The following is a 25,265-nucleotide window of genomic DNA, read 5'->3' as shown; positions in this document are numbered from 1 at the left end:
TTAGTAATTGAAACAGTTTCATTAATAACAGTCCTTTTAAACAACTTTTAAAATCCACAGATTGCAGCCTCTGTCTAAGTATCAGGAAGGCTCTGGATCATCTTCAACAAGGTAAGAGTCAACTCTGGTACTTTCAGTCTTGCACAGAACAGCTGTCTAGCAGATTTGAATGTCATCAATGATAAATGAACACTCAGCCACCCTTGAATGCCATCCTATTATGTAGTTTTACTGTTGCACCCAACTGGTGCTTTAAAAATGCTATCTGGGCATAATATTCTCGCCTTGGGGTTTTTATTTGTTTGCCTTTCTTATTATGGAATAACAACTGAGAATTCTTCTTCCCATGTACTTTTTTCATTTACTCCTCTGTTTGTTTTGAGTCGTTTCACTGTTATTGTTCTGGTCTGTGTAAACCCTTGGGACAGAATTGGCTTAGGCAGAGAGCAGAGTTTGTTCTCATCCCTTTTGAAGTCATGATTCTGTGATTTTTACAGGGCTTCTACTGCCATTTTTTCCCCCAAATCTTGACTGAGTTCCCATCAAACTCTCTGAAATATAAGTTCTAAATACCTTCCATTGCTACAGAACTGGAGAGAATTTGCAGCCAGCAGCAAAATAAAGCAATGCTGAAAATAGACATTTTTCCCCTAGAGAAAGGGAGTTCCCTGACTTGACCAGCTACTAATTGGTACAAAGATTTGTTTACACAGAGGAGCTGTTGCTAATTAGTTCCCTGTGTGGGTGTTCTACTTGGGAAATTAGTGTTACATTTTGATTTAATTTAATCTGCTTTTATAATGAATTGTTATAATTTGCAGTAAGGAACGTATTTTTAGGAAAAAAACCAATCTGCACCACAGATCTGCACCCTTCCCCTGAGTTTCAAAAGATAATTCCTCTTTAGGCAGAAATCAAGCACTCTTACTATTTTGAATTTAAATGATAAAAATGCCTAATTACATTAGAACCAGTTTTTAGTCATATATCTATAAATATAGCTGCAGAAACACAACCATGTGTTTTTCAAAGCTAAAACTTAATTAAGCTGATTTATGGACCTGATGGCTTGGCCTCTGAGGTTTTGTGGATAGTGAACCTGAATATGTGGGAAGAGTGTTTGTGGACTTATATTAGCGTTATTGAGGTTATGGTTGAAATGGAAGTTCACTTCCAAGTTTTCTGTAGTGGATTTATTTTTCTTGTTACCTTTGCCTTTATTCTGGAAGCAAACTTGCATCTCTCTAAGTTATTTTATTTAGAGGGTTGAAAAAGTGACATTAGAATAGCTGTCCCTGCAGATCCTTATGGACGAGCTGGTGCCCTTGTTTTTCCAGTAGATCCCCCCTCTCCCCTACACTTGCAGAATGAAATTATCACTATTGGGCATTTAAATTACATTCTTCATTTCAGGAGTTACAAAAGATTGGAAAATTAATTTCTGAACTTAGAACTGCTTTAACTGCACTTTTTCAATATAAATACGATTTTAAATAAGTATAACTGTTGTACTAAATTGCTAAATGTTTTGGAAATGTATTCCCATTTTCATGATTTCATTATTATATCTTTTAATTCTGTGCACACCAGTATTAGTGAGCATTATTTTCCTTTGGTTCTACCAGCCTTTACAACAGCTCATTATAAAATCCAACTTAAATTGATTCTGTTCTGCAGAATTATATGGGATAAAGTTTAGTTTAAGTAGCTGTTTGTTTTGACCCAGCTGCATTTTTGAATGGTATTGCTCCAAAAATTTTTGAATGATACAAAGTTCACTTTGAATAGAATAATTTCTATTTTTCCTGGGAATTTCTTTTTTAAGCTAGAAAGCTTAATGTGAAAATTGAGATAGGGAAAAGCAGAGTGATCCCAAGTGTAATCTTGAATGTTTCTCATGACAGACGGACATTGAATGTTTAGCATCACCTCTTTGGATTTTTGAATGTGAATTGGAACCACTGTATTCCTAGGTAAGACATAACCAAGTGTTTGTGTTAAGTACTCCCTTTCTTTTATATGTGAAATGCAAGAAAGCTAAAGAGTGCAATATGCTGGACTTTACTTTGTGCAGTGTTTATGTCTTTGTTGAATGAGTCCAATGTTATTTGACCTTTTAAATAATAATAGTTCACTTGCCCTAAATTTTAATATTCCCTGAGAGAAACCGCACCAACAAATGTATGACCATCTATGTGCAGGATTATCTTTATGATCGGGTGTGTAGTTGTTTGATCAGCATGTTGCCGTCCAAAGTGGCAGGTGAGTTCTGTTTGCCCCTTTTCTTCTATCAACACCTTCACTCAGCAGGATATGCTGGTTTAGGGAATTTGCTGCTGAAAATCTGTGGGATTGCAAAGGCTTCCTGGAGGATTACTTTTGTCAGTTTAGAACTCTGCATCAGCTCACTGCAGACTCGAACAAGTACTGGTGTCAATGCAAGGAAATCAGTATCTGCCAGTATCTGCAGCAACAAATTGTTTTATTGGCTTTAAACTTCTTGTTTCTCTCTGCTGCAAGAAAAGGTTTGATATATGAGGAAGTCTATGAAGGGGCTGTGAACAGCTGCAGACTTCAATAACTGAGGAGGAAGCAGAGGAGCTAGAAGGTTTTGATCTGTAGATGTAATTAAAAGAGAATTTGTCACTGAAGATTAGCTTTTTTTAGTGAAATACTAGAGGTTGTGCCAATTTGGCTATCCGTGTTTTCGGCGTAGGTTACAAGGAACAGAAGGGAGTTCTCAGGGTCACACTACACATGTGGCCAAGTTGAGGTCAGCACTGTGACGGGGTTTCCAGGCTGCGAGTCACAGACACCAGGTCTGCTGGTTCTACCCCAACCACTGCTGTTTGCCAGCCCTTTCTGGGCTGCTGGGGAACGTAAAACACACAGGAAATTCGACTTGGCCACTTGCAGCATCTAACGCTTAAGATCTGAAGGGCAGTATCTTTATTGTGGGAAGTAAGGCTATGATAGATGGTAGTTTTGATCTGGTGTTCTCTCAGAGATGGAAGCCACTTAGTATGGAAAGGACTCTTTGAGCTAACCCTGCTTTATTAACAGTGAATGATGTCATTAATTAAGCTGCTATGAGAGGCATCCGACAAGCAATGCTGTGGGCAAAAGACCACAAAAACTTCCATTTGTTGCAGGCAGAAACAAACCCAACATGGCAGCAGCCTGACTGAGTTTCTGTTAAAGCAGGTTCACAGTATCCAGATGAACACAGGGCAGTCTGTCAAAATAAAGGTGTTTCTAATCATGCAGGTATACTCAAAAGAAATAAAGCCAGGTGCAGAGGTGTTTGGAAGGTGTAGAGATTCATTAATTTAAGGCCACAAAGGATGTGGAACCAGCATTATCGAAAGACAGCAATATTCCTGTTTCAGTTCACTGGATGGGTGAATAAACCCAGGACCAACAGAGAAGGTGAATGTGAGGGGTGACAGGAGAGACTTACTTAGATGAAAGTCAGAGCTTTGACAATTTCTGCAGTGTAGGAAATTATTCTTCTCTGTGTTTTAAACTAATGATGTGAACTTGTAAGGACTGTATACTTTACCAGCAAAGCTACTTTGTGTATTTTATTTTAAAGTTTTATTTTCTCCTTTAAAATGCCTTCCAACCTTCCATTTTGTTGGAGTTGTATGGAATTTGAAGTAGGAATTATGTATATGACATACCTATTAAATTTTATAATAGCAATTTAACTAATTAATGGCCCAAGCTACTTTTTAAATGCAGGATGATCCTTCTGAGCCAGAGAGGACAGAATCTCAAAAATGAGTGCTCTGCATGGGCTTATCTACCCCAGGGGTGGGGAGGACTGAGATCTTACAGACAGGACAAGTAGAATGAAAAAGGAGAATAAAAGGAAAAATGGTAAGAATGGAGATAAGTACTCTTGATGTGTCAGAAGAAACAGAAAATGAGGAGAAAAAAGGAGGGTGAAATGAGGAAATAGAGGTTTGTTAAGATACGGATTATTTCAAATATTATTCCATAGAAAGTTAATATTACTACAGCATGTTTCACTGCTTTTATTAAGCTAATTGGCAGGAAATAATAGGAATTACAACTGGTAGGAAAATGTGTTAGTTTTTTTCTTTTACCTGATATATTTTTGAAGTCCTAACTGTTTACTATTAGAGACCTTTTACAGTTATTAAGACTTTTTTTTCCAAATGAAGCCCTTAAATATGCCTTTAATGACTTTAAAGATTGATTTTTTTTTCAGAAGACTGACAAAATACAAGCTATAGAAGCATCTGAAGATTTTTTTTTTAAAGAAAATATTCTGAAAATCAAATCTTAATATGACAGTGACAAACCAATAATAAATTCTAAATACTAATGTGACAGAAGCATTTCTTTGTGCTCATAGCTCTGAGCTCCTTGAACTGTGCTGGGAATTTCACATGACAAGGATTTCGTTTCTCTGAGTGCAAAGAGAAAGACTGAATCTCGTGGACCATTTTTAAAATGACCAGTATCCCTTAAAACTGTTTGGAAAAGTATGACATTAAATATTGCTTTAGTTCTCCAGAATTTGAATTTTCCTATCAGATTAAATAAGTGTATCTGTGTTGGCTTTTAAACGACCTTGGGGGCAGGAGAATGTGGGGTGGGAAGAGAGTAAACTAGTTTTCATTTTCAGTTTCCTGTTTTCTAAGTATACATAGGCAAGTTTCTTAATTAAATAATACCATAGTAGATTTAAGTTAGACAAAGAACTATGATGGTGAACTATGATGATTCAAGTCTTCAGATGGTGAGTATATTCTGAAATAGTAACTGGTTGACAAGAATTAGGCATCATTTTCTACCAAAAGCAGTGTGAACTGTTAAGATGAAGTTAGCAATGCAGGGAGAACAACATCAAACGTTTAACCTAATTTCCACAATTAAGTTGGATGCCTGAAGTATGCTTCACTAACTGCTTGAGGTGCCAGAATTAATATCTAAAGCTGAATCTCTGGAGTGAATTTGTACTTCACACACAAATGTGTCCTTGGGTATCACCTCAGGCCATGATAACTTACTAACATCTCAGCTACCTTGATAAAATAAGCACTGTGGTCGTAGAACTTCAGAATGCATGTTAGACATTTTTTTAGAAAGTAATTAAAAGTTTATAAACAAGATGATAACATTTCACACCTGTTGCTATGCAGTCTTGGAGAGATTGTTTTTATGCCCACAGAGTACCTTGTACAGACCTGTTCTGTACTGTTGCAAGGAGTACCATGTAATGAGGTTTTCAACACTGATAACTAGTTAATTCTTTGGCGAGTATTTTTACAGATATAATGCATAATCAGGTTTCGGGAAGACCTGTGAAGAAAAGTACTCTGATAACTGTAGGGGGCTGCCCTGCATTGTTGGCCAGATGTGTTTTCCCAAGAACTGGGCACAGTCTCAATCTGGAATTTGGCTGTATGTTAGATTTTGGTCTGTTGTGCTAGACTGTGACTCAGTCAGAGCCTAAAATTAAAATGCTTTTTCTGAGTTTTGCATCCTCAAAGAAGGATGGTTTCCCAGCAGGTGTTAATGATGAGTTGTTTGCTAATTTACAACAGTGAAACTTAATGAAGTTTTTGAAATAAAGGGTAAAATTTTTCTAAAGTAGCAAAAGACACATTATTGACTTCTTCTGAAATAAAGGCTCTAGTATTTCATCAATAGCAAAAAGTACGGCTTTGTGTTATCTCTTTTTTTAATAAAAAAATTTTGCAAGAGATTTTTCTTTCACAAAAAAGATTTGCAAGCTCTTTTTTTGCAATGTTCACCTTCATTAGCACAACTTGCTGACTTCCTTCCTCAGCTGCAGTTCTTCCTACACTCAGAGGTCAGAAAAGAGCAAGATCAACAAGCCACACATCTGGCTGTCCCTCTTTCCAACTGGAACAAAGAAACAATTTTTTAATGGCTTTTTGAGTTAATTGTAAACAATTTGGTTTTGGAGTCGCTGACTTGCAGCAAATGTTTGTAGTAGGCGGATGTAGGGAAAAAGGACCATGTCCAAATGCAATTCCTCTGTGGCCAGTGAGGAAAAAAAAATCACTTAAAAAAAAAAAGGAATGTCTTGCTCATTGTAGCATTGGAGTATGCTGAGAATTTTGAGTGCACGTATAGGACATTTCACAAGATTAAAATGTATGCTTTGATGAGGCAGGGAGACACTAGTTGCTCATTTAAATTTTCTGTAGTCTTGTCTACAATAATACTGATTTTTTCCCCTTTATTTTCTGTAGCTATTTATGTACGAACAAATTGACAGTGATAAAAGACCAGGGACAAACAATAGGAATAGGGGAAAACTACTTTGAAATGAGAGTTCTGTTCTAATACTTTTTTTCTGGTATTTCTACTGTTCCTAAAGGCATTTTTCCAGCAAACAATTGTCAAAACCCCCCAATATTTACAGTCATTAATCCTTAAGTAACATTTTGAAAACAAATCTCTAAATAATTAGTGAAGTGTCATTTTCTTACTTTCCCAATTACTGTAATTTTTTAATACTGTATAGCATCGGGTAGCATCAGTATATCTAATTTATTGGATTTACTTTTTTTTTTAAAGTGTTTTATCTAAAGTAAACACATGGTGTGACTTTTATACTTCACAACAGGAAATACTAGAATTGTTGATTTGCAGCACTACTGCAACCCCAGCTACTTTTAAAATACCTTGTTGTACGTTTATGTGTCTAATTTGAACTCATATTGCTCCCAGATTTTGGTTGCTCTGTTTAATAGGTCTGTCATGATGGTTTTATTTCTAACCTGGCAATCCTGCTAAATATTTCCAAATGTTTTGATATGAAAAGTAAATTGTTAATGCTGTTTGGAACAATGCCAAGGTTTAGGAAAAACTGGAATAAAACGAATCATTCAAAAAAAATGTTTTCCATCAATTTGTTTGCAGGGGATAAAATGTTCTTTACAATGATTATTTTTTGTCAAAATTAGGTGTTTGGGTTGATAATGCCACTTAGTGGATAACTGCCTCAACTGCAGCCCACTTCCAAAACCAAATCAGGTGCTGGACAGCTATCTTGATTTGTATTGAAGTTTTCCTCCTGCTGGGAATATGCTGACCATAGCATGTTTTCAAAGAACCTTTAATTATCAGCCCCTTTTTAGGAGTTTTATTTTAGCCAGTTCAATTTCTGAGTTAAGTGTAATAAATGTAGGAATTATTTATTACAGAATTTTAAACTTCTTATACGAAAGTAAGGTTTTTTAATTTGATTTGAAACAGTAAACAACAATCTTGGTCACTTTGCTCTGATTCTTTAGGTTAATAAAATATTTACTGGTACTATGGTGGTAATTTTAGGCAATACTTCGTTTTAGCCCTTATGGTTGGAAGATGGGTGGGTGGGCAAACACTGAACTAGAACAAGCCCGTAATTCAAGATCTGAATTGAAGATTCAAGTTCAAATTAAATCAAAGTCTGATTGAGAGTAGTTATTGCCTTTTGCTGGGTGACAGTGTGGAGGCCATACCCAAACGGGAGTGTAGGACTCGAATGGGCCTTGCTGGAGTTGGGCTTTTTCTGACTTCAAATAATTCTCCTTCAGAAGATCAGAAAGGTGAGATAGGCACCAAATGTGCATTCCACCACTGTTATTTATAGTTATTATTTCTTGAATATATTCCTTCCATAAAAATTCTACAAAGTAGTTTGGATGGTAGTATTAATAATGTGGTGTATTTGATATAAAATTTAAATATATAAAAATTCAACTTTAATACCAATGTAGATATACATATATATATAGTTTATATTGTTCATATATGTATATTTTTTCCAATATTAGTGTTTAAAAAAAAATCTAGTCTATAATAAAAGACTATTAATCTTTTTGCAGTTTCAAGACTTTTTTTATAGAAAATATTTTTGCACTTTTGAAATGTGTATTGATTTAGGTCTTTTAATTTCTTTTCAGTCTATAAACTCTGTTCTTTGAACTTTTTTTTTTTTTTGACCTAAGTAAATTTGCATTACTTGCAAACCTGATAGTCTTCAATCACTGAGTATTTTTTACTTATTTTCTCAGGCTTTTCTGAAGTTTTCATTGATGTCGTTTTTATTAGTAAGTCAGTTGAATAAATTGCAACTAAAATAGTAATTGAGTCAGAGGAGAATAAAACAAAATTCAATTTCCAGAGATGTTTCCAGTGCTGTGCGGAATTCCTTGTGTACATGAGTATATGCATATTCTTGGGGGGGGAGGGGTGTCTGCCTGTGTAGTTTTTACACAATTTGAATTTTTCAACAAAGTTCTAAATATTTTTTAATTTCCTATTTAAATAGTTGCTTATACTTTGAAATTTTCTTAGAAACTAATGAATGTTGTCCTTACAAGGATGTATTTATTTTAGGTATGACTTATGCCACCTCTAAGTGTGAATGGCAAGTTAGTTACAACTGAAAATGAAACAAGGTTATGCGAAAGCAAAATTTCAAATTTTGCTCTAAACCTAAATATAGTGTATTTTCTATAGTTCCATGATTTGCCTTTCAAACAGGATTCAGCAAAGGCAGTAAGAAAATCTTGGATGTGACTGCTTCCTTCCATTTTTCATAGCAAGTAACTGGCATTTTAAAGTTAGTGTATCTCATACCACGTATCTCTTCTTTAGTCAGACTACCAAACCATTTCTTCTTTCTCAACTTTTAGACTGCTGCTTAACTTCAAAAGAAATAATGCTAATCAAAAGTGCTTGAATAAGTGTAAATAGAAATGTTATTTCTGTTCAGAAGGAGAGAACAGGACTGGTGCTAGGGCTGATGTGGAATGTGTCAGATGCCCTGCTGAGAACAGTCACCACCCTCGGGATTTCACTCTGCTAAGCCTAAACAGCCCCCGTGTGCTGTTCAACCTTTGAGTGGAAATGACAGTTGTGGTAATTTTCGATGCAGTCACAGTTACTTTTAAACTAAGTTCTGAGTTTCAGCAGGAAAAAGGGGAAAGCGATATAATTATTTTTTTTTTAACATTGGTATTAGTTCTGAAATGTGGTTATTAAAATATTGTCTGGGTTAATTTGGGTTTTTTTCAAGCTGTAAGGGTAGAGGAGAAGGTCATCTACTGATGGAGGAGCTGGAGTCCCTCCAGGAATCCAGGCGGACACGTGGGTCTCCTGCAGAGGGATGTTGGCACTGTTGGGCTGAGCTCAGCTGGCGTTAGGGCTCATCCTGGCCTTTACTTAGATCGGGAGACGGGCTCTGGAGGTGGTCAGTGCACTGGAGCACCTCATTCATTATAAAGAAAGGCTGAGGGAGCTGGGCCAGTTTAGCCTGGAAAGGAGAAAACTGAGAGGGGACCTCATCAATGTCTTTAGTTATCTGAAAAGGGGAGCATCAAGAGGATGGAGTCGGGATTTTCCCGGCAGTGCCCAGGACGAGACAACGGGCAAGACACTGATGCACGGTAAGAGTCCAGCTGACCCCGAGGAGGAGCTTTCCCGTGCGGGTGCCCGCGGAGGCTGCGGGGGAGCCTCGGGGCTGTTCCGCCGTGCGGCAGCAGGGGGCGCCCCCGCGCCGCGCTGTCCCGCTCCCGCCGCTTTCCCTGGAAAACGAACCGCCGGGGCTCGTGCGTCTCCTGACGGGGAGGGAATAAACCGGCGTAAGTCGGTTTGGGGCCGATCGCCATCCACAGCGGTCAGTCAGCTAAAAATGCATATATAGCAAAGCAAAGGAGTGGAGTATAAGGTCACGACTGTGCATCAATTATATCCGCTTAATAAAAAGTTACCGTGCAAATTTCATTACTTAAATTAGGAATAGCTTCCAGTAGTGATTAGACTTAATTACTGATGAGCCTGTCAGGATCGCTAGGTGATTTCATTTTTTTTATGTTTACAAGGAGTCTTAATTTTTAATTAAGAGGATGGTTTTAATTTGGTGTCGTCTGCAATAGGTCCTTCCCTGTTTGTCATCTTAGGCAAATAGCAGATTTGTTAATATACCCAAAAAAGTTACAACAGTGTTTAGCTAGCTCGTGTTGGGGCACAAGGCTTGTTTGGCAGTCAGTGTAAGTAAAACACTGGTTTTGAAAACAGATTTACTAGGGAATGCACTTCTTAAAGTATTAAGCACAATATAAAATTAAAAATCTTTGTGTTTGTATCATTAAGAGGGTTAATGTGCTTGTCTACTAACTAAATGCAATTTTCAAAGCAGGCTGTTTTGCAGAAAAATGGCAGGGAACCATTCTGCCCTGTATGTCTTAATGAATTGAGTCTTTAATGTGAAAGAAAAGGAATTAAGAAAATAATATCAGAAGGATTTTAAAAGTGATACAAAGTTAATTAAGAAAAAAGGGGGAGTTTTACTGAAATTTATACTTTTCTGTAACTCATGCATGCTTACCCTTTTTCTGAAGTTCTAAATAATTTTCTTAAAGTCTGTATTAACCTCCAGTTTATCTACAGTGGTTTTTTGAATATTTTTTTTGCCTAGTGGAACTCTTGCTATTTCTGTCAACAGCTTTGTAACAGAAATTGGTCAGTTTTCTTATTTTGTGTAATGAGATATTAAATAAGACCACTATTGCACAAGTGGAAGTATTTAAAACTAATAGCAACTAATCCCTACAAAGATCCACATTTCATCTTTAATTCCTCAGATTGTGAGCTATTGGTGCATATAGTCAGCCATAGCTCTCTTAATTCCACTAATGTCAATATCTTCGATCTGAATGTATTGTCTGCTTAGTATTTTAATATATTGTTTGACTTCCCTCCCCTTTTCCAGGAAGCAATACTTGTAAAGACTGCTTTGGATCTGTATCTTGCAGATCTGGTTTGTACCCTACAAACCAGAAACACAAAATGGCAAAATGCATTATGTCCTACCTACTGACACATTTAGAGCAGATCACTGGCAAATGCGCAGTAAGGAATCCGGTCACTGTAGGATTTATGGTTTCATATCTCAGGACTTGACTGAGATTAGATGTACTGCTTTGGCATTTATGTATTAAAATGAGAAGTAAAATAGAGAAAGACGAAAATTAGGATGCAAAGACTTATTCCTGTTATCAACTGGCACAAGAAATAACTTGAAAATAAAATCAAACTGAGGAAAGTTTTTACCATCTTTGCCCAAAAAACTAGATTATGATGGTTTTCATCTAGTTTTTTCAGCCACTTCCACTGGATTTTCTGTGAGTATGATAAAAATACTCTGTGTGGCATAGTCAGAGGACAATAATCAGCAGTCATTTATAGGCAGAAAGGACCAGCAACATTTTTTTCCTGTTTCTAATTTTTCACCCAAGAGTCTGTTTCTGATTCTGTATCTAAGAACTTATCTGATCAAGAATAGATTTTTCACTCATTATATTCACAGATGTTGAAACCAGATACCTTCTCAAATGTTCAAATCATTAGATTTCCAAAACTGAGTGGTGTTTAAGATGGCTTACTTCCTGTTTCACTATGATTTTGGTGAGAAATTATGAGGACAAGAAACTTTTAAGGGGAAGATGTTGGTATGGCTGCCCTTCTCTTACAAAAGCTTGGAAGAAATCAAACTCCACTTAGGAAAAAATACAGTGGTTTTGTTTTGAAGGAAGAGACACTTAAAACTAGCTCTCCCTGCTGTGTATCAGTTTGGTAAGCAGTGGTATCCTGCTTTGCATATCTAACAGCATCAACTGATAGAGGCTCCATTTATCATGTACAGAGGAATTATGTCCCCGTTTTGTGTAAATCATCTATGCAGGCAATGGCATATTCAGACTAGGTTACTGTAGTTACTCTACACTCAGACAGAAGAAGCAAAGTGCAACAGTGTTTTCCTGATTTCAAATATAATTTTATTCTAATTACTCAATTGGCTTCCATTTCACATTTCTGTTGGTGTTTTTTTGTTTGGTTCATTTGTGTTGTGGGTTTTTTTGTTATTATTATTATTGTTATTATTATGACCTATGAATCAAAATCCAGATATTTTGGTTGGCTGGTTTTCATTCTTTCATGATGACTGCTCTGACATTATGTACTTTGAAAATACATACGAGTTCTGTTCAAAGTATATTCAGGTGTGAGAGTTGACATATAGAAAAATCCTCCTGGTGGATAAATTTTAAGTTCATCTAAGGTAATTTTTTTCTTTTTTTACCTTTTAATTTTAACAAAACCACAAGCCAAGCTCTGTAATCCTTGGGGCTACGGGTACTAATGTTGATGGCCAAGTCTTTAAACATTTTATGATTAGTAAAAATGTATTTGTTATTACAAACCATTTATTAATTCCCTTTTACTTGCCTCACTTTTTTTTAGGTTTTAATTGTGTCCTGCAATCTGCATATCAGTTAACAGCAAAAGTTCTTGGCTGGAAGTGTTGCTTATCTAGGAATTTTAATAAAATGATTGTTCAAAGCAGGAATGATTCTTTTATCTTGAGTTACTTTCACCTTGAGCGACTTTCTTCTCTTATTCCACTTTTCACTTCTTTATATCTATTTTTTGGCTTTGAATTTGTCGGGGTTTCTTTTTGTCTGTTGTACTTCACCTGCCTAAGGAATGTGTGGCACTGATTTTTCTTTGCTTGCATATAGGTTTTCTCTTGATGTACTTTATGTATGTCATTTATATTATGAAAATCTTATAAATACAGGGTTTAGAGGCCAGCATTGGGGATAATTATTTTTTCTGGAAAATGAATGTTGCTTGCTCTCTGAAAAAAAAAAGGATATTTGCTAGAGAATACTGTATGTACTTCACTATCAAATATCTTATATATATTGGTGTTTTGTGCAATTAGCATCTCAAACACAAATATATGACTATTTTTACTTTTTTCTTTTCTTAGTATAACAATACAGTCTTAAACTTATTTCTAAAATGAATTCCATAGAGGATTAATACTGCTTTTGAAAACTAAATGTATTTGCACAATTGAGACTATTAAATACCAGTTGTTATGTTATTCTTAGTCAATGCAACTACAATTTATAAGATTTAAACATTTCTCAGTAAAACAGTGGAAGATAATGATATTAACATATCCATGCAAGTATTCTTAACTATAATAAAAATGGAGAGATGATTAAAAAGAAACCTACTGTAGAGCTTGATGGGAATAAATTATGGGATCATAGGATCATTTAGGTTGGAAAAGACCTCCAAGTTCATTGAGTCCTGCTGCTAACCTGATCCTGCCAAATCCACCACGTCTCTAAGCACCACATCTACATGACTTTTAAATACCTCCAGGGATGGTGACTCACCCATTTCCCTGGGCAGCCTATTGCAATTCTTGACAACCCTTTCAGAGAAGAAATTTTTCCTAATATCCAATCTAAACCTCCCTGGTGTGACTTGAGGCCATTTCCCCTTGTCTCACTGTTCATTATCACTTCCATGGTCCTGCTGGCCATGCTATGACTAATACAGGCCAGGATGCCATTGGCCTTCTTGGTCGCCTGGGCACACACTGGCTCATGTTCAGCTGGCTGTGGACCAGCACCCCCAGGTCCTTTTCCTTTTGGCAGCTTTCCAGTCACTCTGCCCCCAGCCTGTAGTTACCAGTTGTGCAGGACCCGGCACTTGGCCTGGTTGAACCTCATACCACTGACCTCGGCACACCAATCCAGCATGTCTAGATCCCTCTGCAGAGCCTTCCTGCTCTCCAGACAATAAACAGTTATGCCCAACTTGGTGTCATCTGCCAACTGACTGAGGGTGCACTCGATCAGAGAATCACAGAATCATTTAGGTTGGAAAAAGACCCCCAAGTCCAACCTTTGAACGATCACCACCAGATCGGCTAGACCATGGCACTAAGTGCCACATCCAGTCATTTCTTGAACACTTCCAGGGATGGTGATTCCACCACTTCCCTGGGCAGTCTGTTCCAATGTTTACAACCCTTTCCATGAAAAAATCTTTCCTGGTGTCCAACCTGAATCTCTCCTGTCACAGCTTGAGGCCATGTGCTCTCATCCTTTCGATAGTTGCCTGGCAGAAGAGACTGACCCCCGCCTTGCTACGACTTCCTTTCAGGTAGTTGTAGAGAGCAATAAGGTCACCCCTGAGCCTCCTCTTCTCCAGGCTAAACAACCCCACTCCCTCAGCCACTCTTCATAGGTCTTACTCTCCAGACCCTCCACCGCCTTCATAGCACTTCTCTGGACGTGCTCCAGCACCTCAATGTCATTCTTGAAGTGAGGAGCCCAGAACTGGACATAGTACTCAGGGTGCAGCCTTACCAATGCAAATCTCCTTGTCCAGATCACTGATAAATATATTAAATGGGACTGGCCCCAATATTGAGGCCTGGCAAACCCCACTAGTGTCTGGCCACTAGCTGGATGTAATTCCACAGCTGAATGTAACTCCACTCACCACCACTCTCTCAGCCTGGCCATCCAGCCAGTTTTTCACCCAGTGTCCAGTGCACCCATCCAAGCCATGAGCAACCAGTTCTCCAAGTAAATTTTTTACATCTTGCACTTCTGCTGTTTCCTTATGAGCATTTCAACAAACTGTATAAGTGAATATCACAATGATTTGGAATCCTGCTTTTGATCTGAGAGATCTTGAGTTTGTTCAGATGCTGGTGTATTTTTGAAACCACAATTAATTATTCATGCAGTAAGGTCAGTTCCAGTGCTTTAATGGCACTGATGTGCTTAATATAGTTCCCTCAGACTGTGGACTGGATACCTCCTGTCTCTATTCATGCAGGTGTGCCACTAGAACTTATGATTCCGGGTCTTTCAGTGCTTCTTCTGAGCTTGGGAGCCTCTGTTTCTCCTGAAACTCCCAATGGAGCTGCTCATGAGAACACTCACAGCCCTGCTTCGTTAGGGTGATCTAAATGAGTTTAAGCAGTAAGTATTTGCTGATCCAGCTCATTTTGACAAAAGCCTTTTAGACCATGTTTATGCAAGCAGGCAGATTTAGGAAATAGTATCTAGCAAAGGAGCACTGATGAGCAGCAAAGGCTTGAGCTGGTGAATGTGTCCTTTTTCACTAACATGTGGTTTAAATGCTTTATCTGTCTATCTTCAGTGTAGCTGCAATGCTGCTGATAGTTTTGGGTTGGTGCTGATTAAATTAGTCCTGTAAGAGAAGAAATCAATTAGTACTTCTCTAACAATTTATATTTTACTGTAGCTGTCATTTGAAAGGAGTGCAAAACTCCACACTTGAAAATTATGTAGTTGCTTAAAACAGTGTGTAAACAAAGATTTTAAAGAAGAGTTAAATAACATGATATTTAGCTTTGGACATTCAATGTTTAGTTACTAATACTCAGTTTGTGAACACTTACTACATTTTCAAAACTGGATTTAAGTATATAATAAGAATATATTTCGGTATATAAAATCGATGGCAAATTTGTACGGTTGAGTTCTGATTTGTTTGGGGGAGGGGGCATAGTGTTTTATATATCACAATTCAAAAATAAACTGATTGGTTTAGTGGGGGAGAAGAAATTTATTTTCCCATCCTAGGTAGTACCTCTAGAATGTTGAAACTGAATCAATGAAATTTTAGGAACACAGTTATATTTTGGAAAACCAGCCCATGCTATTTTGTTCAAAGCTCAGATTTTTCAATATGCTACTGGATCATGGTAAATAAAATGCAAAATTCTAAATGTACCTTCTTGTTCATTACTGGTGTTATGGCTTATGTCTGTGTGCTACTAATTAAGTGTTGAGCATCAAAAATCAAGCAATGAGCTTTAAACTATCAACAGTATCTTAAAAAAGTATTTTCTATATGCTTATGTAATATCTTATGGTAAGCTTTAATGATTTGGATAGCAGTAGAGAAAAAGAAAATGCCAACGTTGTTGTCAATATGTCATAATTTTTAAAGCATAGTTATAAGTTAGAATTTTAAGGGATTCAGAGACTAAAGAGAAGCCACTGTCATTTAGTAGTGCAACATCAGCAATATTTTTATATATGCATTGAATCTCATTTCAACATTTAAACTGATTTTACAGTAAGTAAAATAAAATGCTTTCCAGTTTTATTAAATGGATTTTTATGCTCTTAAGTTAAACCTTCCTTATTTGCTTCTGTGCATCAGCTGTTATTTGCATTTTTCTTGCAACCACAGTATATATCCTGACCTGCTCAGAATGATTTCCATTAGTTACTTTGAAATTCCATTAAAAATTATCCTGGAGGTAACTTGCAGTTCCTGAGGTTTGGCATATGTTGTTAGAGTTTTTAAGGAAAGACAGTTTGGAAGATCCAAAGCAGCAAGCTATCCAGAATAAAATAATTCAGTTTGAGGCAAGGAATTGTGTTTATTAGCACATCCATTAAGGTGAAGGTTGGCCTTTTAATTCGGAGTCAAAACTTAGTTTTGAATGATGAATTATACTTGAAAACTTCTTGGAACTAGATGTTGCTTTTAGTTTTGTTTTTTAGAAAACCATTAAGAAATTATTTCAATTCATAGAGAATTAAAGCGTGTTTAGCAGCTGCCTGAACCATATTTTCTGGATGTTGATGTTGAATATGACTGTTTTTGAAGTTGAGGTACTTTGAAAATAGATGCTGTCAAACCAGAGCCTTCAGGATCATTGGAAAATGCTGCCTGACCATGAACATGTGTATAAGTTTGTACAGGGTTCTGTTTCATACTTGTGACCTAAATAGCTGAATCAGTTTTTACGCAAGGATTGAAGGAAAGGGGAATAAAATGAAAAACAAGCTAAAAAATACAACAAAAGTTCCGGAAAAATACTCAGAAATCTCCCAAACCGAGTTGTGCTGTACTTGTGTAAGAAGGATCAGAAAGCAGAGCTTGGGCACATGACCTCAAGCTACTCAGTGCAAATGAGGGAGCATATCCTCAGGTTTTTGGCACAAAGGGTTTCTTGCTGTTCGAAGCATACTATCAGCTAAACCAGTTCCGGATGCAGTGCAAACTTTGGCAGTAGAAGAAATGGTTGGATACTCTCTGAAGATTGAAGGCAATGAGGTAAGATATGGCTTAAAATGAGTTGAAAGTGAAGAATCCATGCTGAGTCAGTCATTTAGATTGTGTTACTATTGCATAGTGTAATTTTTTTCTTTCAAGGTTGTGAAAAGGAAAATAAGTGTATACACATTATCTTGTTCCTCTTAGCTAATGCTGATAAAATGTATTATGCCACTTTGATGAAAATATTAAATTATTGAAGATACAAGTTTTAACACTTATAAAATCTGTTTTGCTTTGTCTGCATGTTTTTCCCCTTTCTAGGAACAGTGTATTTTTTTTCCTGCATATAAATGAATGTAACTTTACAAATAATGGAAAATGCTTCTTTATGTTTCAATTTTGTATATGCAAGATGCTGCTAATTGCAAAGAGCTTGACAGTCTGCTCACTGGATTTGTTCTGGAAAGAAAATTTTGAAGTAGTATTTAATGCAAAACAAAGCCATTTGTCTAACAAAAGCCTTGTTTACATGAAGCTGCATGCTCTGAAGAGAATATTGATTAAATTTATATCATTTTATGGTATGATTGTGGCTATTTTGAAATCTGCAAGCCTCACATTACCTTCCTAGGTTTTCCTGCTATAGAAATATATCCCTTATATGTACATAGAAATTAGGATTGATGATACTTTCTCTACTGTAATGCTTGTGGGAGAACTTGAAAAAAGCTTGGTCTCGTAGTATCAGCCATGTACATGCTTAGAATAATTTTTTGTGGTCTGATTTCTTAAGTGGGAAAAGAGTTAAACTGAATCACAGATGAACATCAGATCTGAGCCCCAAGAGCTATGGCATAGAGTACTGAGAATATTTATCTTTGAGGCAAAAATCAGTTTTCAACCTGCATTTTAAATCTAAAATTACATTTTTCTACATCCCTCCAGGCAAACCTTTGTCCTTATATGTGCTTTTCATGGTTTAATTATTCTCTCTTCTGACAGAAAGTTTAAGTTTGACCAAGAAAACTCTACTTCTACATAGTTTTAGAATAATTTATCTTCTTAAGGACTGTACTGGTAAAAAACTTTTCTTCAAATCTCCTTCCTACTTATCTTTCATAGAGGCTTCCTTTTTTAAGAATTGGTCACTTTTCCTTTTGGGAGTTTTTCATAACTTGACATGCAAAGACTTCCAAGATGATAAAAGATAGGAATAACAGATAAAAATATAGAGTTTGAACCTCCTCTTTTTTCCTTTTTTTTTTTTTTTAATGCATACATGCATTTTTAAAAGTTAAAAAGAGCTGTTCTTTGTGATAGATTGTTGCAGTAATATTTTATAAAATCTTGCTGATTGGAAACAGATTTTTTTTCTTAAATTGGGTTATTTTCTTAAAATAACATGGATTTATGCTGAGGAACCTAGGACAAGTATTAAGACCTCAGTTTTTACTTTGAAATGGTGTTTGCTAATAAAGAATCCAGCAATTTAGAGGATTTACAAATAGAGATGTAGCTCTGAGTTTGTTTCTCTTGAGAAGTAAATAAACTCATAAATACCTGTTTATATTCTGGGATGTTATATGGAAGTTTAAATTTCAATTTGTTGAATGGAATTATTTCTGTGTTTGTCCAAGATTTTCCTCTTTCTTTCACTACTTATAAATACCACAGAACTGACCATCAAAATGTTTCTCATGGTCCAGAATGTGACAAAGTGTAGAATATATGATGCAGACTGTGTCAAGCCTTTAGCTGTAGCATTCTGTGTTTATGTGTATAACCGTTTACGATTTTGTTGCATTTACTAGGTTTGCTGGGATGGGTAATCTTCTTAAGGTCCTTACCAGGGAAATTGAAAACTATCCACATTTTTTCCTGGATTTTGAAAGTAAGTTCAAACAATTACAAGACAATGAGAGATTCTTTTCCCTGATTTAACAGCAAATTGAGGAAAAACTTTTAATATCTGATTGCTTAGAGTGTGTATTTTCCACCACAACCAATCTGTCCAAGTCCTTGTCTCTAAAATCACTTGTTCACTCAGGACTCCTTTTCTCTTCCTTTTCTATTTTTCAGGAACCAAATGGGAAATCTTTTAAAAGTTCTCACTTGCACAGAGCTTGATCAGGGGCCAAATTTTTTCCTTGACTTTGAAAGTGAGCAAAGCTTTTTGCCTGGCTTGCCTTCTTTGCTTATTATTTCCTAATAAACTGCATGTGCTCATGCATCATAAAGCAATTCAAAAGGGATTTGCAAACAAATCAAATTACACTTCAGTAGAATACTGTTTTTTGATATTTAAAGAACCATACAAAATTCCTTCAATTCATTCTGAGCAGAGAAAGAGACAGAAAGGTAGATATGCAAGTAAAACCTTACCTTCAGTTAAATTCAAAACGTTTATGAGCCATTGTTAAATTTACATATAAGTTAACTCAGCCTCGGCTTTTTTTAACAAATCAGGGTTAAAAAAAATTATGATTCTTCCTTGAATGGAAATACCTATTTGAAATAAAAAGCTGAAAAAATATAAGCAGTGGGGATGTAACTATTTTGGTTGGTTCAGTGATGATTTAACTGGGATTATAGTTTCTAAAAAGTAGTGAAGGGGTCAAAGTGTATGCACTTGATTGCATCTCTCTTAATTGCATGGTTATGAGTTTGCAGAACGGCATTCTAATTTCCTCATCCTGTCTATATTTGATTCAAAGCTGTTTCACTTTTGCTGATTGTATTTTCCCTGCATGTACTTCTAGACATTCTCATCAAATCCTTTAATATGGCTTTAATCTTTCTTCACTACATACATGAAATGCTTTTTATTTAAAACACTAACAGTGTGTGATGTTTTGTCTCTTAATACCTCTCTTCTAAAAAAAAATTCAAAAAAAATTTTGAGAAAAGCCAGTGTCTTTAAAATAACTTTCTTTTGTAGCATTGGTTTAAGAGAGCATTTTGGGTGTTTAGACACATATTTTATCATCTTGAAACAGTTTTGTTCTTTCATTATTTATTCCTGAATTATTTTTCTGAAAAAAGTAACTGACACATTCTGAGTGTATGTGTGTGTCTGCACTCTGAAGCACTGCTTCAAAGAGTCAGCTAGGGTGTATGACTGTAACTGTGTTCATATCTTCTCATCTAGATCATAATAACCTCATTATGAAGAATCAATTTTAATTGATGAAAAAAGTTAATTGGTTAGTTTGGGTTTAGGACAAGTTACTGTGAGCCATGTATCCCTCCTCCACTGTCTATATCACTTGAAAATTTTATTATCATCCTGAGATGACAAACTTTATCCAAACCACCACTTAATTTATTTTTTTTTTAATCAAACTTTTGAAGGCCTTGTGCTCTGTGGCTTTGCCAAGGTACTGTGGAAGTTTTCAGCTGATCCGAGGTTCCAGATTTAATCAGCCCCACTGTGGCCTGGACGATAAGAAAGTGTTTCTGACCCAGGCTGCAGGAAAGAGGTGGTCTGGCAGTGGGAAGCCTTGGTAGAGGTAGTGATGAGAGGGGAAAATATCAGGTTTGTTGCCTTGGCAGTGAAGGTTGATTTTTGTTCTAAAGGCACATGTCCAAGGACTGAATGTGTTGAAGTGCCTTCTCCCAGGGAAGGTCCAGTGGTCAGTGCACACTAGTCAGGCACAACTACATGCAGAGGAATGAAACTGTCACCTCCAAATTTCCGTGGGTTGGTGCTCATGAGTGGAAGTTTAAAATGTTTTTCCTGTGAAATACAGTCCTGGAGGTTTTTATTGACACAAAATCTGTATTGGGTCAAAGAGCTGTGACTGAAGATGGCTGTGGTTGTGTGCTTTGGTCTCCTTTAATTGACCGTCTTACAGTACAAAAGGATATAGTTCTCTCAGTGGACATAGTTCAGAGTCTGGTGTGTCTGGTGTGTGTGGTGTGTGCTTGCTGGACATGTGACTTTCTGTGGCCTGAGCTGTCAGTTTGAGCTCATGGATGAAAATGGTCACTTCAGTTGGCCATTTGGAGGATGAGGGGTATGCTGAGCTGATTTACTGTATTCATTGTTTGCATCAGCATATTGCTTTCTAGGTTTTGTGCACGTTTTCATTAGGCAGGAGCTTAAATCTCAAAGTAAATATGTCAGCACTGCTTCTGAAATGTTTACAGAGGTTTTGGATTCTCCTACCCTGGCATTTTTTTGCTGTTCTTCATTTGGTATGTATTGTATCTGAAAGGAAGGGGGTGTGACATACTCCCTGCTACGTATACAATGTGCCACGCAAATACTGCTTAAAAAGCAAGAAACAGCCTTCTTTCTCCTACGCAGGGGAAGAACAGATACAATATGTCTACGTGCCTCAAAAAAGCAGAGGCTTTAATGTGTTTATGTAAAGAAAGTGGGAAAATAACATTAAGGTGTCAACTTCATTTGACAGTTGATTTAATCTGTGCTGTTCCCAAAGGGGTCATCCCATGGGTGATGGTTGGCCACATGGTCTCATATCCTTGTGCTAGAATTGAGATGAACAAACACATGATTGCACTCATCATGAAGGACAGCTGTGTGGGAAAATTAACTTACTAAGAACTAGACCCCACCAAATTACCACTTTACCTCTCTCCCCCACCTACTAAGTACTCGTCCAGTCAGGTCAGGGTGATGAGGATGATCGTGTGGTTGGAGGAACCCTAGCAGTGGCACATGGATAGGAACAGAAATGCAGGAGAGGATGGCAAGCACTTGTATGGATTTAAATTTATTTATGGTTTGGATTTTATTTATTATAGATAGCCTATGTCAGTATAGTAGCTTTTTATTCTGTTATTTTCCCTTATTATCCTTAACTAACACATTTTAGAGGCAAGGATGAGTTGTTCTGTGCAACAAAAATTAATTTATTTTCTTGTTAATTACTCTTCCCCAGAGCAAAATTCTGTTTTGCTGAAAAATTTGAGGAGAACAATCTTGTATTGCATCTTTTGAAAAATTCCGTTATGGGGTTTTGTTTGTTTAAAATATACTTAGTGGCAAGTTGCTTTTCATCAGCTGTGTGCTGTGTGCTCACTTTGCTCTTGCATATTTTTCACCAGACTGATTTTTTCATATCTAACCTTTCAGCATCTGTTCTATAAAATTCTTGAGGTCTTGAAAAATGGGCAGGTAGAAACAGGAACACTTAGAAAAATATATTCTGTTACTTTTTCAAACTCTGCCTTGTGCTATATTTGAAAATGGGAAGGAATCATGAAAAAAAAAAGAAGTAAGTTTCAAAATTTCACCTTCCATTTTTTGTTGTTGGGTTTTTTGGTTTTGTTTTTTTATTTCTAATAGTTATTTTAATTTTTCCCTAGAAAAGTTTAGGTTAAAAAAAAAAAGGTTTAAAATCATCTCTTTTCCACTGCTTTCCTGCAGCTGTCCACATCATCAGTTGTAATTCCTTTTGACACCTGTTGCTTACATAATTCTTCAATCCAAACTGGGAATCAGGTTTTGTAACTCCATGGTCATACTTGAAAAAACTTGAATCCAGCATTAATTGTAGTTAATGTTGTATAGCAAAAGCAATTCTGTTTGCTCCCCAGTATTAATTTTAGAGTTAGGCAGTTACTCTGGATCTGTGCAAGAAGCAATCTGAAGAAACATTAATCCAGCCTTGAAAGCAAATGAGAAATGGGAATTGTGGGCATGTGGGGAATAGTGTTCTCCTATGCAGGTGGAAAAGCCTTTTCTTTGAGGTGAATTGCAAACTATATGTATTTAGCCAAATTACTCTTTTTAAGGTCTACTGAAAGGTTTACATAAAGAAAAAGAACTTCATACTTCTCGGAAAGTGCACTGTATGGCTGTTTTATACTGGGATCTTGGTGTGGGTATTTTTAATGAAATTGCTACCTATTGGATTTGATTATCTACCACTTACTTTACCTTAAGTTCTTCTTAGCTCTCAACTTGAAAAATGATGTTAGGAAGAGAGAGTGCCTGGCAGGTCTTGAGAGTCCTAGATTTCAGGATTTCACAAGCCCACAGGGTAAATTCTCTTGAAATGGATTTTGTCAGTTTATGAACTGTTTTGTTCTTTAGATGTTGACCTTATTTAAATTAGTCACAGATAAATGAATTCTGGGTATTTGAGCTCTTTGCATAGCAGCTTACAATTGCTCTTTTTTGCAGAAAATCTATTGTCAAATTACTGCTGCCTTTTTCAGGCAGAGTAAACAAATAATTCCACATGAATTCTTGGAAATAATTTGGAGTTTGAGGCAACAACAATTTATTTTGAACCTAAAAGACTAAAGTTTGTAGATTATTGAGAGGAGGTGTCCTTAAGGGACATCTACAGTCCCATCCTCTCCTCAAATACCTTTTATAAGACCAAACTCTCTAACCTTAATGTGAGCAGGCTCCTTCTTTTCTTAAATGTTAGCTGGGTGGGCTTGTTACCTGACCCTAATTTAATCCCTCTCATAGCCCCCATGATTCTTATTTTCTAAGATTCCCTCCCATCCCCAGAACGATTCATGAAATTTTCAGTTATTGTTCATGTATGATTAAAAGGGTCTCTAATTAGCACATGTCTGGCAGCAAAACAACTGCCCACTTTTCACATAGTAGGATATTAATTAATACCCTTACTGCACAGGCAGCAAGGCTGGGGATATGATCTGGACCCAACCTGCAGGAAGTTACACTCACCTCCTGTGCAGAATGCCCTAAGCAGGAGTTACAGCTCAGCTGGAGAGAGGCTGGGTGTCCATTCCATGTCTGCCACAGAGCTGAGCCCGGCGCTGACATCCTTGGCACAGCACTCTGCCTGTAGGATAAAATTCAAAAACCCATTGTAGCCTGGATAGGGTACTGGTGCTGTCCAGTACTAGGGTTTTTTAATATATGGAGTATAGCAGGTTCTGGCACCCTCTAAAGTGTATTACTCACTGTAGTTGTAATGCCTTTGCTCTTTTCTAGGAGTTTTTCATCTAATTTTGTGCCAAATTGGCATGGAAAAAAATATTGTCATGGTTACAAACTTGAAATAGGACTTTAGCATTATACAGTTAAATATGTGTACTGCTCTCTTAACTGGCTGGCTGATGGAATTATTGGCCACCTTCAGCAGATGACATGAAAAGCTGAAAGCAGAGCCTGTGAGAGCTCTTGTTTAACTCGCTTACTTTTGCTATGGTATTGAGGCCAGAAGAGTATGGTATTTTTATGACAAATATGATTCCATATTCACTGAAATGGAAGCACTAACCATCCTCAGTGGGAATCTTCTTAACCACCTGAGAGCGCAATAAACTTCTGAGCTTTTGGTCTGCATTTCAGATTGAGAAAGGGTGTGTGAGTTTGAAGTGCTTCTTTTAGTACTGTTTTGTTATCTCTTCATTAAAATTAATTACTGAAATACCATTATCCTTCATTTTGTATTGATAAAGGCTTCATATTCTTTCTATATTTAATCTGGTCCTATGAGTACTACTGTCTTACCTCCCTAGCAGTTTCTAATGCACATTTGGTGAAGGATGAGATAGATACCTTGCGCTGCTGGAGGGGTTTTCTGAAACAAGTGACAGGTATTTTTCTAAGAAAATAATGAAGATCCCACTTTCATGCCTGAAAGTAAGTATTTCATTCACCTGAAATGCTTAATGCATCCACAAATGGATTGTGTTGGATCCAGCTTTCCTCCTTGTTTTTATGAAGTGCAAAGTGCCATCCAAAACAGGGTACAGACCATGCATAAAGGTGAAAGAGAGCATGTGTTCATGGAAGGGATGAATTATCATGTCCCGGTTATTTCTGATGGAGCCAATAGAACTGCATTTCTCTCCAGAGCTAAAATTTTGAAATTCTGCTGATAGAATCTGTATATGGAAGATTCAAGCCTCCACTAGGATTCATGTAGTTGTTGGGTTTAGGGTTCACATTAGAAATATTTAGCCAAAGGGAGATAAAAGGGCTTTCTATTTTGTCTTATTAAAGACAGCATGCTCTGAATGCTACTCGTGAGTACTCCAAAAACTCAGACTTGAAATCAAAGTCTGGTCATTATGGTAGCTTATTACTAAGAAGGCCTGCATCCAGCATGAGTTAATCAGTGGTAGTGGTTTTATTTATAAATGGGCTCAGATTGCTTAAGTGTGTGCTGGTTCTGTGGTGGCATGAGGATAAGTGGTGAGCACTGCCAGGCAGTGATCCCATACAGGGATTCAGGACTGGCATTTTTTAGTTCAGAACAGAGAAACAGACTTTGGTTTCATTGGAATAGAAAGCAGGTTTTAAAAGCCAAAATCTGCCATGAAGTCTCTATTCCTTTTAGTTCTTGTTGCTGTTTTTATTGTTGTTGACAGTAAGATAAAATTGTTTTCAA

At 36.7% G+C, this 25,265-nt stretch overlaps 1 protein-coding gene across 9 annotated transcripts in view; it reads left to right on the top strand.

The window, feature by feature from the left end:
- CYRIA (CYFIP related Rac1 interactor A) overlaps positions 1-25,265 on the top strand; it is a 54,388-nt gene that overhangs the window by 15,843 nt on the left and 13,280 nt on the right. For 4 of the 9 annotated variants that reach the window (XM_027750744.2, XM_027750747.2, XM_039385472.1 and 1 more), the window contains exons 2-4: positions 61-111; positions 1,905-1,973; positions 18,994-19,073. The exons of 1 other annotated variant lie outside the window; for it this stretch is intronic. In XM_027750744.2, coding sequence (XP_027606545.1) covers positions 19,001-19,073 — 73 coding nt within the window. In that variant the 5' untranslated portion in view covers positions 61-111; positions 1,905-1,973; positions 18,994-19,000. Of the gene's footprint in view, positions 1-60; positions 112-1,904; positions 1,974-18,723; positions 18,806-18,993; positions 19,074-25,265 lie in introns of those variants that run through there. 4 more of the 9 variants (XM_027750748.2, XM_027750751.2, XM_027750752.2 and 1 more) reach the window with 3 other exon arrangements.

Source organism: Pipra filicauda, unplaced genomic scaffold (genome assembly GCF_003945595.2).
Source record: "Pipra filicauda isolate LSUMZ 115617 unplaced genomic scaffold, ASM394559v2 scaffold412_size1447426_pilon, whole genome shotgun sequence".
NCBI lineage: Eukaryota > Metazoa > Chordata > Aves > Passeriformes > Pipridae > Pipra > Pipra filicauda.
This window is presented reverse-complemented; position numbering and strand designations above follow the sequence as displayed.